General features: G+C 57.6%; 5 protein-coding genes across 5 annotated transcripts; 3 read left to right on the forward strand and 2 right to left on the reverse strand.

Annotated features, from left to right (window-relative positions):
- Positions 1-1,227: 1,227 nt before the first annotated feature.
- EX895_001398 (uncharacterized protein) lies at positions 1,228-5,736 on the forward strand (the record flags this gene model as incomplete). Its single annotated transcript, XM_029881997.1, has 1 exon — positions 1,228-5,736. The coding sequence occupies one exon, from the start codon at positions 1,228-1,230 to the stop codon at positions 5,734-5,736; it is 4,509 nt and encodes a 1,502-aa protein (XP_029741598.1).
- Positions 5,737-6,146: 410 nt separating this feature from the next.
- EX895_001399 (uncharacterized protein) lies at positions 6,147-8,195 on the forward strand (the record flags this gene model as incomplete). The annotated part of the gene is made up of 1 exon (XM_029881998.1): positions 6,147-8,195. One exon carries the CDS (start codon positions 6,147-6,149, stop codon positions 8,193-8,195), a length of 2,049 nt encoding a protein of 682 aa, XP_029741599.1.
- Positions 8,196-8,367: 172 nt separating this feature from the next.
- EX895_001400 (uncharacterized protein) lies at positions 8,368-9,438 on the reverse strand (the record flags this gene model as incomplete). The annotated part of the gene is made up of 1 exon (XM_029881999.1): positions 8,368-9,438. One exon carries the CDS (start codon positions 9,436-9,438, stop codon positions 8,368-8,370), a length of 1,071 nt encoding a protein of 356 aa, XP_029741600.1.
- A 756-nt stretch (positions 9,439-10,194) lies between these two features.
- EX895_001401 (uncharacterized protein) lies at positions 10,195-12,774 on the forward strand (the record flags this gene model as incomplete). The annotated part of the gene is made up of 1 exon (XM_029882000.1): positions 10,195-12,774. The coding sequence occupies one exon, from the start codon at positions 10,195-10,197 to the stop codon at positions 12,772-12,774; it is 2,580 nt and encodes an 859-aa protein (XP_029741601.1).
- Positions 12,775-13,099: 325 nt separating this feature from the next.
- On the reverse strand, positions 13,100-15,880 carry EX895_001402 (uncharacterized protein; the record flags this gene model as incomplete). Its single annotated transcript, XM_029882001.1, has 1 exon — positions 13,100-15,880. The coding sequence occupies one exon, from the start codon at positions 15,878-15,880 to the stop codon at positions 13,100-13,102; it is 2,781 nt and encodes a 926-aa protein (XP_029741602.1).
- Positions 15,881-16,375: the final 495 nt, after the last annotated feature.

The raw sequence follows: 16,375 nt of genomic DNA on the forward strand, positions 1-16,375 counted from the left end.
AACCGGCCAGGTGCGCAAAGTGGGCGGGCCAAGAGCGAACGAACGGACCCGTGTTGCACACTTTCCACTTTCTGCCCTTCTCCAAAGTCACACGGGAACACATATATGCTTGCTCTCTTGCAGCACTTGCATTGTCACGATGGCGCTGTGTGTGAGCCGTCCGTCGGCTTTGCCGTGGCTTCCGTATCTCTGCAGCGCCTGTTGCTCCTTTTTTGAGCTTTTTTGATGCAGTCAAGGGTCCATGCAGCTCGTCTGCAGGCAGCGCGCATCACATCACCAAAAAAGGCGAAAGACAAAAAGTGGGAGTGTAAAAAGTGACGTTTTGCGCTTCAAGATTGCGATTGACCGGCAGATGCACAGGTGAGTGCCGACGGAATCAGGCTCGAACTCAACCGGCTGTGACCGAAGTGCGCTCTCGTCTATTTAAAATCACACGATGCTCGCTTCCCACGGCTGTTTTGGCATTGCAAATCGCTCACCTGATAGGGGACAAGAGACGATGGCCATGCTTGCCACGCTTGTCCTTTCGTATCGGCACCCATGCGCCCTGTCAAGATTGAATACGAACGCTGAATGTTTCGTTGCCAAGCAACACCATCGACACAACCCTGGTGGGCAAGAGGAGGTCACCGCCAAGGTCCAGCAAATGAGGACCGTCGCAGACATGTTGATTAGCCTCGAACAGTGGGTTCCTGCCGTTCTCCTCCACATATCTTGAGGCGGTTGTGGCAGCAAGTCAGGCATTTCGTGATTTTTTGAAAAGGAATGTCCAACGGCTGATACTGTACTGCATTTTAGGTCCCTTTTTTCTGTGCTACAATTTTTTGGGCATTTTTTAGCGGTCCTCTTCCCGACATTCAAAGATTGATAGAACTCGGAAGTCGGAGAGCATCCATTGGGAAAAAGTCGAGAAGTAACACGGACACTGACACTTTCGATCAACCAGCAACTCTCTGCCGCACTCCACCCTTCCGCATCATCACTTACAGTAACTTCCAGCCTTATCTGGACATCAGCGGGAGTGCGCGCTCTACTGAAGCTCGGTCGCTGCCGAACCTGCTCAAACAACAGATCGCCTTCGGACAACGGCGCTCACTCAGACGCAAGATCGTCGGCGCATCATCGAAGAGCATCCGTCACAAATTCATGTCAAGGTCTTCTCTTCTGATCGCGTGACATCACCCTTGCCCAGTGACCTGAAGTATAGGCCAGATAACCTTCACCAAAATGGACGTCGACCGCAAACCGGAGGCGCCTGCGCAGCATGCTCCTGCACCACCGCAGTCGCCATCCACCACCATCCAGCCCTTGATCTCCTTCTCCACCATCGACGCGCCATCTCAGCGCTTCTACGCAGTCAGCATCGCAGTGACAGTCCAAGCGTGGAAGTATTCCAACATACTTCGCGGTCTGTTCTCCTCTACCTCGTCCACATCACCATCGTCTACAATATCGCAGGCATTTCCCACCGCTCCCTCTCTTTCGACAGCACTCTTTCTCAACTTTGCTGTGCTCTTTGTGCTCTCTCGTCTCGGAATCCCGTTGCTCGACCCACGCATTGCTTCAACAAAGGCGGCACCATCTAGCGGCAATGCCCAACCGCAGAAGCCAGTGTTGCAGCCAGCTAAGACCGTCGGTCTCACCTACGCCCACTACTTGGTTCTCTTCCTTGCCCTCTCCATCACAGATGCGACTCTTGTGGGGTCGGCAGCCACGAATCCGTTCATCCTCGCGCTTAACGGCTTGTTGAGCCTTCTTCAGCTTGCTGCTTCGACTCTCGGACTCAGTGTCCCCTCCGCTGGCATCTTCCCAGACGTGCTCAGTCGTCAACTCTCCATCAACGAAGGCCACGTTCGCATTCGAGACCTTATCCAGCCAAAAAGCCACATCCTTGGCCAGCACACTATCCACATTCTTCCACATAGCACTGCAAAGCTTCTTCCTTCCAGCGCCTGCTACTGTGTTGGCCCAGAGACACCTCAAGTTACCATCCCTGTCCTCTTCAGCAACGCCCACCCGGATCTGCTCCAGTACTCGATCACCGACTTTGCTACCGGCCACGTCAGTTACTTCAACGTCAGCGTCGACCATCTAATCCCCTTCGGTGCTCCTCACAGCGACCGAGAAGTCGACGAGCTCAGCGCGCTCAATGCTGCCTCGAGGTCACGGGACTCCAAGCACGGCAGCCTTCAAGCCGATCTGCTCGACGACGAGGATGCCCTCGATGACCGCGCCTCCTTGCTCAGAGGTGTCTCGTATGCAGAAAGGGCCCGCATCCGTGCCGAACGCCGTGCACAGTCGCTCACCAAGCGTTCTGCCAGTCTCGACACACCCAAATCGAAACGAGTTCCCTCTACCCGCAGCAATCATCAGCTGCTTTGGCATCTACCCGTCACTCAGCCCGGCCGAGTTCGTCTCGAGCGCGTACTCGACAAATCTCGCAATGACGCCCGCATCTCTACCGCTGAAGCTCTGGTCGTGCAGTGTCCATCCACCAAGCTCATCGCTGCCGCCTCCATGGCTGCTGCTGGCTTGACAGAACTGCTTCAGACGCAGCACAAGTGCCCCGGAGATCGTGCCGACTTTGCCGCTCAAGTCAGCGGTGTGGCTCCGCTTGAACTCGAATACCGACGCATCTTTGCTCCTCTTCCCTCACTCGACGGAAGTGGTCGTCACAGGGACTCGTCGCGCCAGGACAACAAACGAAAGATCTCGCGTATCTCGCCGCCGCACCACACTTCGCCTCTCCTCTTGCCAGAAGCAGAAGCGCTCCTCTCGCCAACCGAACGATTGGCCCTCGCACGTGAGCGAACGCGTGCTGCTTCACGACGCAACAAGGCGGGTCACGAAGACTTTTCCTGGGCCGTTTCGGTCGACGTCGACATGCCCCTCAGCAGCATCGATTTTGACCATCCGGGCAATTATACATATGCGCTCGAAAGCGTCACTGATGCGTGTGGCAACCGGGTCGCTGTCCATGCCGATCACCCATCAGGCCTTTCGCTCGCTCAAAAGGCGCGCAAGAAAATCAAGGGTAGCGGCGACATGTCCTCGTCCACCTATCAGCAGAGCGTCGTCGTCCATGCCCGTCGCAGCGTCACGTTTGATCTCAGGCAATGTCGACCTGGGCACCCTCTCAAACTCTTGAGAAACGTTAAGGGTATGAATCTCACCATGCAATCCAGCCCAGATGCTGAGCAGAGCGGTGATTGGAACGTCAATGTTTCTTTCCAGCCGGACAACAGTGCCGCGGGCAAGGGATTGTGGGCGCCTACAGCCGGCAAACCAGCCACAATGCAGCTCGCCTTGCCTTCCCACAGCTCTCGAGTGCCCTTCACCATCGAAAAACCGGGCACGTACCGCATAGACGACATCGCCGGACGCTACTGCTCTGGAGAGGTCGGCTCACCCTGGACGTGCGAAGTGGTCGACGTGCCGCCTCCCACCGCCCAAATCAACTTAAGCAGCATCGATGATCGTTGTGCCGGCCCGGTCGGTGTGAAAGCTATGTCGGTGCTCACAGGCAGTCCGCCTTTCCAGCTCGAGTACGAAGTGACCAAGCAGGGCCGTCATCCTGAGCGCAAGGTCCGCACCATCTTTGACCAGACCCGTGACGAGCTCGACTTCCGACCGGACGTCGATGGCGCCGTGACGTACAAGTTCGTCAAGCTGCATGACAGCAACTATCGTGACATTTCGCTTGACGGACCCTCGTTCACCCAAGTCTTCCACCCGCTCTCGAGTGCCGAGTTTACTGCACCAATCCGGGCCCACGACGACCGCGCCGTGATGCAGAGCTGCAGCGGCAAACAGGCGCAAGCCGATGTGCGATTCAGTGGCGCTGGACCGTGGGACCTCACCTATGCCGTGCGTGCGGGTGACAGTGTCGAGACCAAAGTGGTCCAAGGCATCACGCAGTCGCCTCACCAGCTTAAGATTGATATTCCCAAGTCGGTTGCCGCTTCGGGCGGTCTGGTGACTGTCAGTCTGGTCAAGATACGCGATGCGAGGGGATGCGAAAAGTCGCTCGCTACTCGCGACCTCAACGTCGAGGTTCGACGCGTGCAACCAAACGTAGGCTTCCTGCCCGTCAAAGCGGACAAGGGCCGTCATCTGGAGGTGTTGGCCGGTAAAGCGGCCCGTCTTCCCATCCGACTCAGCGGACAAGGTCCGTGGCATGTGGACTACTCGTGGAGAGCCGACGAGACTGCCAAGGAGGTCGATCTCAGCGCCTTGCTGCACAATGTCGATGGGGAGTTGCTGGCCGAACATCCCGGTCTGTACAGGATCAAGCAAATCCGCGACAACTACTGCCCAGGTACCGTGCTGCAAGACCAGGAAGACTTCCGGATCAGTGTGCGACCTCAGCCGCATGTGCAATTCGCCCCGGATGCTGGCGTGCCCGCACGCAATGGTAGCCTGGTGCGTACCCCCGTCTGCCGCGGCCAGCCGGACTCGGTTGACATTGTCATGTCCGGCCAGTTCCCGCTCGATGTTGAATACGAGCATGTCGCACCATCGTGGAGCGCCAGCGCCGAGCCTGAAGCGGCGGCACCGCTCGCATCGGCTGCACATGAAGTGGCGCTGCACGGCAAACGTCGCAAGACCGCCTTCACATCCGCACTGAGCACCACCAACTTGGAGCTCTCGACGGCTCTTCCCGGCTGGCATATCTACATCATCGATTCTGTCGGTGACGCGGTCTATGCACCAACGCGCTTGCAGGGCTTCTCAGCCGAATCGCCCAGACGACTGGAGCAGATGGTCCTGGCGCTGCCTGGCGCATCGTTTGGCAGTGCACCGTCCAAGCACCGCCGACCTTCGCTGTGTGTCGGCGACGGACTCGATCAATTGAGCAGCTTGCCGACGCTCAAGTTGCAGGGTCAGGCCCCTTTCACGGTGACGTTTGAGGTGGTGTCGACGTCGAATATAGCATCGTACCGTTTCACTCGGACTGGCATCAAGACACACGAATACAAGCTCGAGCTGAGCGCGGACGAATTCGCGTTCAGCAGCAAAGGTGTCTGGACCATCCGCGTGCTTCAGGTAACGGATGCCAACCAGTGCCAATCCGCGTTCACGCCGGAAATCAAGCGAGGGGTGCAGGACGACAAGACCATGACGATCGAAGTAGCCGAGACGGCGGATATCGCAAGCGTGTCGACGCGAGAAGACTATTGCATCGGCGAGATGGTCGAATTCGCGCTGCAAGGTAGTCCGCCCTGGACGGTCTCATACGAGTTCAACGGCAAATCAGCGCAGGCAGCTGTGACCACTCCGGAGTTTTCGCGTGTCGCTGAAAAGCCCGGTGTGTTGACGATCAAGAGCGTCGCGCACCAGCAGAACCAGTGTCGACGCGATCTCGACGCGCGTGTTTCACAGGAGATGGTCAAGACGATCCACGACCTTCCGACGGTACGCATCTCGGAGGGCAACCATTTCGTCGAGGATCTGAGAGAGGGCAACAAGGCCGAGATCATCTTCAACTTCAAAGGTGTGCCGCCGTTTGCATTCACGTACCAGAGGAGCGAGCCGGTGGACACGCACGCTAGGCCGAAAGTGTTGGAGACGAACACGGTAAGCGGGATCTTGGAGGAGAAGTACAGTATCTGGGCGGCTGTAGAGGGGACGTGGAGCGTGACGTGGCTGCAGGATCGGTGGTGTCAAGTATCGCTGGATTATCAGAGTGGCGCAGCGACACCATTGGGCAAGTCGAGATTGGCGATCAAAAATTAGAGCTCATGCAGAGGTTTGACGCTCGTCCACATCGACCAATCCGTCGCACACGTCACCCTGTCCTCAGAAAATGTATCCTACAAAGTACCTTCCATTGGATTAGAACGAATCTGATCGGAGCCGTCAAAATACCCAAGGACTGTAATGAGTGACCCAAGCCTGGATGAGTGTTGATCAGGGCGAGGATCAGCTCGAAGCTTGTGCAAGGAGCTCAAGCTTTTCTCTTTCGCTGTTGGACAGCTCTTGCGTGGAGGTTTGCGCCTAAAATTGTAACCGACTTCCGAAAATCCCATTGACACTTTGCTGAGCTTTTCTTTCTGACAGCGACTGACCTCACCTTCCCCACTCACCGCTTACACCTCCATCCGAATCGACCGTCACTGGATCATCATCATCAGGCATCGAAAGCAATGCCACCGAAACGTCCAATACGCAACGTGTTCGGCAACGACGACGACGATCCTTCGGCGAATGACGAGACGCAAAACGGCACACCGCCTAAAAGGTCTCGTCCTGATTCGAGATCCACCACCATCCACCGCGTAGGCGTCCCACCCGCCGTCACTCAGCATGCGCAAGCGGCTCAGCGGAATGGACGAGGAGGAGGAGGAGGGACGGGAGAAGACACGAGCATTCAGGCACAGATAGCGGCGGCCAAGGCGAGAGCACAAGCGTTGACGAGTGCGCTTCCGAACAAGGGGTCTGCTCCGGCGGGCGGCACTTCTGTTCCTGCAGCGATGCCAACGACGTCCATATTTGCGCCTGCGAGCAGAAGGAGTGCTGTTAATGGCAGATCGGCGGCATCAGCGGTGCCATCGCCAGTAACGGCGGGTACATCGAGCAGCCCTACAGCAAGACTGCCTGTAGCGGGTGCAGGCAGCGGCAGCATTCAGGCCCAACTCGAAGCGGCTCGTGCTAGAGTGGCTGCTCTCAACCACAAAAACAAGATGCCCACCGCCACCACCACCGGATCGCGCTCAGCGCCTCAATCAAGTAGCACCTCGACTGCTGCTTCAACAACAACATCCTTCTCTTCCTCAGCAGCATCAGCCTCATCAACAAAAGCGCCAACAGGAATCCACCCACTTCTCCTCTCCAGCGACCTGCCGTACAAGCCCAAAAGTGCCGAAGCAAACCTCAAAACCCTCTCAAGCACGTACGTCAAAGGTCGCACCAATGTTGCACCTGAATCGAACCCTTACTTGCAAGCGAGTAGAGAACTTGCCACCGATACATCGACCCAAGAAGGACCCAAGCAGCGCTCCATGCACAGAGGGTTCCAATTTCACAAGCCGGGGCGACACGTGCGCGAGGCCGAGGAGCTGCGACACGAGCAGCAAATGGAAGATCTCAAGCGGCGCATCGAGGAGAGTGCACGCAAGGCTGGTTTGCAGGACGAGCTGGGAGGTGACGAGAAAAGGCTGTTGCAACCTGCACCGCCAGACGTCGAGTGGTGGGATGTCAACTTGCTTTCGTCGCCTTCGTATGATGGTGTACCTGACTTGACGCCCGTGGCAGAGATGCTCACGCGAGCACAAGAGGCAGACTCGCCCATGATTCTTTTCGGCGAAACAACCCCAATCGACCAATACATCCAGCACCCGGTCCCTATCCCAGCACCCTCGGACAACGTCGCCGTGCAACCACGTGGCCTGATGCTGACGAAGCGCGAACAGCGCAAGCTGCGTCGTCAACGACGTGCCGCTGAACAACAGGACAAGCGCGACCGCATAAAGATGGGCCTCCTACCACCCGAACCGCCCAAAGTGAAGCTGTCCAACCTGATGCGCGTGCTCACCTCGGAAGCCGTTTCGGACCCGACCAAGATCGAAGCGCGAGTACGACGAGAGATTGCGGCGCGCAAGGAGGCACATGAACGGATGAACGCCGAGAACAGGCTGACGGACGAACAGCGGCACGAAAAGGTGGAGAAGAAGAAACAGGCCGATGAGGAGAAGGGTTTGTTCTGCCAGGTGTATCGCGTGCAGCACCTAGTGAGTCCGCGGCACAAGTTCAAGGTCCAGCGCAATGCGCTCGACCACGCCCTGACGGGTGTCACGATCTTCCACCCCAACATGGCGCTCGTCGTTGTCGAGGGCAGCGCCAAGGCGTTGAAGGCGTACAAGCGATTAATGACCGTACGCATCGACTGGACGGATCCCGGTCAACCCAAGAACGCCTCTGAAGACGAGGAGACGCACGAGGAACCATCGGCCAACAATACCCCGCTCACAGGGTTCAGACACCTCACGACAAGCACAGACGATGTCGATTGGTCCTCTAACTCCTGTCAATTGATCTTTGAAGGTCCGATTCGGCAGAGGAATTGGGGCGGGAGAGGGTTCAGAGCTAAAGCTGCGCCTACGGACCAAGCAGCAAGGGACACACTCGGCGAGCAGATGCAGGGGTATTGGGATGTGGCGAAGCGCGCCGTTCAGAGTCAGGCGGACGCGTTTTGAGAGCGTAACATAGTGTGACATAGTGGCTCAGACGCAGACGTGGTGAGGAAGAAGAAGCCGCCAAAACGGGACGATAGAACTGCAAGATCGCACAAGCAAGATTAGTATTTGTCTTTGTCTTTTGCATGTGTCTGCAGTGTGTGTGTTGGGTAGAAATGTAGCTTAGGCTCTATCATGTCGATGCTGTGGGAGCTGCGGCGGGCGAAGGATTTTCAACACGTCCGGCGCGCTCCAGACTGCCATCCTGCAACATATACGCCGGTTTCCACCTCCCTTTGGCTGTGCCATCACCAACGACCACCTCCCCCTCTGTTCCTCCTTCCTGTCCCTCCTCATTGACACCGCTGCTCACCCTCAGCTCGGGATTCGGTAGCGTGTTATACGTCGACCCAAGCGAGGTATACCCCTGATCGTACAGCAAGCAGTAGGGGACGCCTTGTTCGCCTCCGCCCGCCGTCCCCCACTGTTCCGCGAGCTGGCTCCGCGACATCCCCAGCGCAGTTTCTCTCGACGCGAGATGCGGACAGCGGAGAAAGTGCCATACGTCTTGGTAGGACCAGTCGAGGATGGGGTGAATGCGTTCAACGCGTGGCCAATCTTTGTCCGTCCATGATCGTGAGGAGAGTTGCGGGCCGTGTGGGTCGTCTCTGCGTGTGCCGACGAAGATTGCGCGGATATCGCGCGGTGCGACAGCGTCGTTGGAGGTGGAAGTGTCGTTGGAGGAGAGGCCGACCTGTTCGCGTCCTCCACCGTCAAGATAGGTGCGGATGCCTTGTTTCATCCCGCCCGTTACCGAGATCACCTGGAGGTTGTACCCGTGGACAGGGGATACACAGTATTCGATGAACTTTTCGACCGTAGGAAAGGGCGATGGACACGTAATGTAGAGCGACGGTATCGACGGGATGGGTGCCTCTGAACTGGCAGCGCCTCTTCCAGCGAGTCGCCTCAAGACTGCGGACAAGATGTGAACGAGAACGGTACAATCTTTGCCGCCGTTGAAGCTGAGTGCGCAATGTGGTTGACCGACATCTTGGATCACCTCTTCGCAGAGCTGTACTGCGTTCTTGACTTTTTGCGATAGTTGAGGATATTTTTGAGCTGCTGTGTGGTCTTCGAAGAGGCTGTACACTGCATCGATCGATGCTATCCATTCCGGCGGTGGTGATACTTGCTGCCGAGCTGTCGATGAGGAGGATGCCGCTGCGTCCGAAGACGAAGTATGTGTGCCATTGGACATCATGCTGTAATCGACGATGCCAACACGACCCTGCGTAGTGGCTCCAAAGGGAGGCACGATATGGATGAGAGGTAGGAGCAAGGTTGTTGGAGGTGACGAGAAGATGTTGGTCGATTCGAAATGGTGCGAGCTGGAACTGCGCTGCAACTACGTAATCAAGAATCAGAAAACCAGACAGAACCGTTTCCCGCGGTCGATTCACGAAACAAAAACAGGAAGCTTAGTTGAAACGCGCTCCCTACTGTTCCTTCCCCGTATCTCGAGTGGAGAAGGGCTGCTTGCTGCCAAAAACGAGAGGGCCTTCTTGGTTCGGCTAGGCCGCCGTTGCTGTCTTGATTTCAGAAAGATTCAGGGTCCAATCCGAATCCTAAAATATTCTACTCTGGCGACTTTTCCAAGGTCTAGGTCTCCTTTTGTTTTGAGGACTGCTGTTGCCTTCTCTCTCTCTCTACCTCTCTCTCTCTCTTACTCTCTTACTCACTCACATCACATGCGATACACACATATGATTCAGCAAGGCAGCACAGCACAGTCGGAAGAGCTTAGAGATACCAGCTTCTTTGCGTGACTGAGTCTGGCATCTCTGCCCTGTGCTGCCACAGCCAACGGCCAACGGTCAACTTCATCGTCAAAAGCGACCCCGCAGAACCGAGCACTTGCTTCATCCCCGTTTCGCAACCGGCCTTGGCTTGTCGAAGCATCTGGTACATATACACACCACTACATCGAGAAACGCTCTCGCTCTCTTCCGCCACCACCATGTCCGACAGCAGCTTTCGCGGGATCACGCCCGTTACCGCTCGATCCAGCATGGTTCCCGAGTCTGTCACGCTTACCGATGCGGCTGCTAGCCACTATGGCGCCGTCCATCGCAAGATTCGGCTCCGTGTCGTCACAAGGCATCCGTTACCAGAACTTCATTTTCTCGCGCCCTTCGATCCGCACGATCCACAATGCTTCGTCAAGCTGCAATCTTTTGTTCATGCTCATATGCTAGCGCGCTCTCAACGAACAGGTCGGACAGTGACGTTGCCTCCTCTCTTTAACGCAGAGGCACTTCAGTTCCAGATGGACAACTTCGAGGTGCCCTTTGACGATCCAGAGATTCTCCGCGATGGCGATACGATCGAGGTGCATCTGGATCGATCGGTACCCGCCACAGAAGCAGCAGAAGCAGAGGCGACGGAAGAGCATCCGGGAGCTGGCGATGACAATGACCATGACGCGTACGAGCATTGTTACGACGAAAATCAGGACTCGGATGCTTCCGAGCAGTACCCCGAGGACCCAGAAGAACGCGATGCCATTCTCGAGGCGACCCGTCTGGCTGCTTTGCTCCGTGCCGGCGTGCACAATTTGATTGATGACGATACCTACGACGTTGCTGCGCAGCATAAAGCGCTCGACGATCTGCCTCGTATGCCCAACCCGTCTTCCCTGCCGCCGCGTCAAGCGCCAAAGCCCAACAAGAGCACGCCGTCAAAAATATCGAGATCATCAACGTCACGAACTTCGCCGGCTCTACCCTTACCACCGATGCCAACGTTGCTTGGACAAGGCATACTCCCGGCGGCGGCAGTGGCTGCTTTTGAAGCAAAGAGAAATCAGATGCAGGCGCTTCCTCAATCGAAAGCTCAGAAGACTGTCGCGCCTGCGTCGATCAGCAAACCTACTGCAGCAAGCACGAAGCGATCTCCAACATCATCGTCAGACTCCTCCTCTTCCTCCAGCGAGGACAACACCGGCAGTGTTGGCAGCAGCAGCAGCAGCAGCAGCAGCTCCGACTCAGATTCCGATTCCAGCTCGGCCTCAACAGATTCTTCTTCGGCCAGCGCTGATTCGGACTCTGAGGCAAAGTCCGATTCATCTGACAGCTCTGAAGGCTCGTCTTCCTCTGACTCTGCGCCATCAGAGATCGAATTTCAGTCAGAACGGTGCAGGACTGTCGCAGAAGAACAGGACACAGCCTCTGTCGATACGGCGCGCTTATCGTATCCGCATCCACCGGGGCAAGGCACGAACCGCACCAAGCGTCGCAATCAGATGAGGAGGAAGAAGCTGCAGCTCGCTCGTGATGCAGAGAATCTGCTGCAGTTTGAGCTAGCCAAGGACCGCGCCGCTCGACGAGAACGTGGCGAGGACGTTGCCAGTACCGACGCTGTTCACCAACCCCCATTGTGGATTGAGGATCGAGAACCTATGTTGCAGATTAAGGGAGTTGGCCTCGCAGCTGCCAGTGCCTTGGAGGCTTTTGCTACCGCGCTAGGCGTGGGGAACAGGTTGCCTCCTGGAGACGGCAGCTTTGGTCTTGTTGAACCATTGGGTGGTCCAAGTCAAAGCGCTCCGAGCTCCATTAGCGAAGCACGGAAGGGCACGAAGAGGAAGCGCAACGAGGAAAGGGGTGACGCGGAGAATGGAGATGCTCCCGCACCCCCGCAGCCACCGCCGCCAAGGATAAGGGTGGAGAATATGGAGCCTGGCCAAGCACCATACGGCGGAGAGATTCCGGCAGGCATATCGATTCGCCACATCGACTGCCAGACGTATTACGACGAAGAGGTCGAGAAGCTCCAAGCCGAAGCTGAAGGCGAAGTAGCCTCACAGAGCCCAGCAGGAGGGAGGGAAGACGATAGCAGCCAGCGTCAACGGAGCAAGGACAAGCGGAAAGGCCAATATCACCACGTGTATCGCGAGGAAGGCCTTGGCCAAACCGAGGTTGGCCAGCTTGACTACGGTCTACCTGACAAGCAGCTCGACGAGGAGGCACCGCGCAAGAAGGTCAAAGTGGAACAGGACGAGCACATCAGCGTCGGCTCCATCATTTCTGGGAAGCGCGATGCTCTTCCTCTCGTGTCCGCAGCCTCTCCTGCTGCCGTTGCTGCTGCCGCCGACATGGACGGCCCCATCGAACCCTCCCTCGTCGAGATCGGATCCTACCAAGTCCACTTGGGCAGTCCCACTCGTCGCAAACAAGGCCCTATAGACCCAGCAGTCACATGGATGAAAATCTTGGGCGGTCCCAAACCCTCCATCGTCATCGGAAGGCACGTCACAGCGGCAAGCGAAGTCGCCTGGTCCGATATCCGTCCCGGTATGGGTCTGCTGTGGAGAGATCTCGCTCTGGACCCGGCCAAGTCGACCCCCGCTGTGATGAACTTTGTCGGAGTGGTGGCTTCAATTGGCCGGCAAGATGGGGACGGGGGGGCTGCCCATAGTGTTCAGGTGGACGTTGTAGGTCCGTTGGAGAATGACGCTCAGAAAGACTGGGCTGACTATGACGTGGACAAGCTGGAGTGGACGGACGAGACTAGGCCGGCACAGCTCTGGCTCATTTACTGATCTGCTTGCCTGAGTTCAGTCTTTCTCGAATCGAAAACAACCATTTCGTATCTCGATGGCACTCGCAGTACGCAGACGCAATCACATTCACGCCCGACACTTGATACACACGAAAGAAATGGGTGTCTACTTTTGAGATCGATTGACAAGACATTGTACACAGCCAACCCCGAATCCCTCTGCTCGCTCGTCGAGAGCGTGGGGGGGGGGGGGGGGGGAGGACACGGGTGCGTTTGAGGTAAAACAGATAAATGTACGTTCCACACGAGACTGAGACCGAGACCGAAACAAGGCGGTGGCGAAGGGAGCACGCTTGTGGTGCTGCTTAGACGCTGATCTGGGCTGCATCCAGGTTGAGCGCATGCAGCAGGAGGTTGACGTTCCTGATCCTGATGTCCGGGTTGATGTCGTTGTCGCCACCGGCTCCTCCACCCAACGGGTTCCTCTTGGCCCACTCCTTGGCCGAGATGACGTTCTCGAGGATCTTTTCGCGCAGCTCCTGCACCAGCACCTGCTGCTGCTCCATGGTGCTTCCGATCGCCAGCGCAGCCATGAGGTTCCACGTCGGCTCGTCCTCCAGATCGACATTCCTGTACCTGCCGCCCACGGTCTGCGCACTCAGCTGCTGCCCCAGCCCACTGCCCATGTAGTAGCTCACGCCAAACGGCAGCGTCATCTTGGTGCGCGTCGAGGGGAACAGCGTCGGCAGCTTGCCTTGCGCCGTCAGCCGCGAGAACAGCAGCGCAAAGATCTGCTTGAACTGCTCGAGCTCGTCCGCGGGCACCTCGCCGGCCTGCTTGAGCGTCTCGGCCCTCGACAGGAAGATGGTCAAAAACGCCACACCGGGCCTCGTCTGTGTGACGCGCACCGGGTCGTTCCTCTCAACGAACAAGGCTAGCATGCCCGAAACAATGCGCATCGGAGCCCCACTCGCCATCGCCATCATACTCGGTACAATCGTCGTCGCAAACACCTCCGACTGCCGCTCCGCATCCCGCCTCGCCTCCACCTTACTCGGATCATCCGATAGATCGTCGAGAAGCGGACCGGTCTGCACCACATCCAACGACTCGAACGACGCCACCACCATCGTCAGCGCCGTGAGTGTCTGCTCGCTCGACAGGTGACGCAGCGCGCGGGGCAGCAGTCGCTTGCCCTTTGCGGACGATAGGAGCGACACGAAGGGGTGCGGGTCCGAGATCTCGAGCGGCTCGAGGACGCGCAGTTCGGTCCAGAGCGTGTTGGTCACACTGGCAACGTCGGCCTGGTGCGCGTCAAAGGCGGATTTGGCCGCACTGGCGGCTTCGTCCTCCGGGTGGATGTCGGCTGGCGGGGGAGGGGGAGCATTTCGACGCAGCTGTTCGAGTTGCAGTACAAGATCGTAAAGCTTCTCGAGAATGCGAAGCACCTCGTGCTTGGTGAGCGGATCGCGTCTCAGGCCGGCATTGGTTCCGTTGCCGCCGAGCGAAGCACCCTCGAGAGCTTGGCGCACCGCATCCCTCGCGTGTCCTGCGTCTGGCGTGGCAGCCCCGGAAGAAGAGTCCTTATTGTTGGCTTTAGCAGCATCAGCCGAGATCTGCAGCATCTGTCGCGGATTCTTGGTGGAACTGAGACTAACGCGACCCAGGGCGCCTTCGAGCGCAGCACCAGACGCGCTCTTCTCCATCCTCTCCTTACGACTCTGAACGATGCGTTCCACTTGCTGCTGCATGCGAAGCATGGCGTTCTGCTGCTTGTTGAGCTTCTGCTTGCCCTTTCCGCCCTTGCCCTGAGCACCACTGCCGTTGCCGTTACCACCAGCGGCGGCGGCGGCGGCGGGTGCAGGCAGAGGCTGCATGCCCGGCCTCCTAGGACCGCCCCGGAGCGCAAAGTAGATATGCGCATAGAAATCGTCCGCATACGGATCAGCAGTGATGAGCTGCGAAATTTGAATACGCGTGATGAAATCCTTATCCGAGCCAGACATCAAACCGTTGTACTTGGCCATGGCGTTGATCTTGTCCATCCTGCGCTTGCGCTTGGCCTCGACGCGTTCGAATTCGGCGATCTGGGCGCCAGCTTTTTCCATCATGAAGCGCACGGCGTCTTGCTCGGCGGAAGGCGCACGTTCGCGCTGCGAAGGGTCGAGAAGGTTGGGGAAGTTTTGGGCAACGGTTTCGAGCGAGTCGAACTGCATGGGAGGAGGCAGCGAGAGGATGGATTGCTGGACGAGCGGGGGCATGGCTTCGAGAAGCGCACGCATGCGGGCAAAGTGGGCGACTTGGGCTTGCTGCTGTGCGGCCTGGATAGCAGCAGGATCAGCGTTAGGACCGAGCGGAGGAGGGATGGGACCAGGAGGACCCATGGGAGGAATGCCGGGGGCCAGGCGCTGAGCGTTGGCAGAGTCGGAGCGTTGGTGGGAATGCAGAAGAGCAGCCATGCTAGGAGGAGGAGGGCCCAAAGGCTGCTGAGGCTGCTGAGATTGTTGACCAGGCTGCATGGGTGGACCACTGGGGGCAGAGCGTTGAGCGCGCAGCTCAGCTTCGACTTGCTCGACAGTCATGGGCTTCCTGTCTGTGGCGGGAGGAGGCTGCTGCTGCTGTTGAGCACGCATGGCGAGCATCTCTGCTTCAACTTCCTCGAGCGTCTTTGGCTGAGCTCGAGGTGGCTGCTGCTGTTGCTGTTGCTGTGGTGGCTGTGAGGTTTGCTGACCGCCAACCCTAGCAGCGCCGAAGCGAGGAACGGGGTCGACGAGGAAATCATCGAGGCTGGCGGCGAACTTGTTGGAGGGGTCGAACCTGCTCTTGGACTGCTGCTGCTGAGGAGCAGGTGCAACAGGAGCGGAATGACCGAAATCGAAATCCTTGCCAGCGTCGAAGTCGCCAAAGGTATCCTCGTTGAGATCGTCGCCGGACTCGTCGAGCTTATCGCCAAGCCCGTCGTAGCCGTCCTGGCCCCAGGTGTAGATCTCTACGTCTTCCTGTGCACCAGCGGCAAGCGCCTTGATCTTCGCATCGAGTGACTCGTCGTTGTCGAAGGTGGGATCGAAGGCGTTTTGCGAAGCGTGGTTGGCACGATTGGCTCGCCTGTCTCCGGGGAGCGACGTGTCGAAGCCGAAGAACGACATAATGTGTGCGAAAAGAGGGCCCGATCAGGAAGGCGGGTCGAGAATGTGGTTGTGCACTGAGAGCCGAGAAAAGATTCGTGGAGGCTCAGTGCGATGATGGTGGGGCAAGAAGCGGGACGAGCAACAGTGCACCAGAAGAGTCTATCAATCGCGCTCATACGTTGAGAGGAATCCGACTAAAGTCACGTGTGGTGCTTTTCTCAGTGTGATCGATTGGTGCTTGCAGCTCACTGAGCAAGAGCAGAAATGTGTGCAACTTGTAACCTTAACACCCAAATCTATTTACTCGGTTGTGGAGGTCACCGCTCCGTAAAGGCGCTTCGCAGGGGCCAGTTTCCAGTGTGATTTTGTGGAGAGAGGGACAGACACACAGCATTGACGTGACTGCACTGCACAATTTAGACCAACACCCAGCAAAGCAAAGCAATGCACGGCACACCACAGCACAGCACAGCACAGCGCACTCGCCAATCCCGAACCCCACGCTAAACTCGA

This window comes from Sporisorium graminicola, chromosome SGRAM_11 (genome assembly GCF_005498985.1).
Source record: "Sporisorium graminicola strain CBS 10092 chromosome SGRAM_11, whole genome shotgun sequence".
Taxonomy (NCBI): domain Eukaryota; kingdom Fungi; phylum Basidiomycota; class Ustilaginomycetes; order Ustilaginales; family Ustilaginaceae; genus Sporisorium; species Sporisorium graminicola.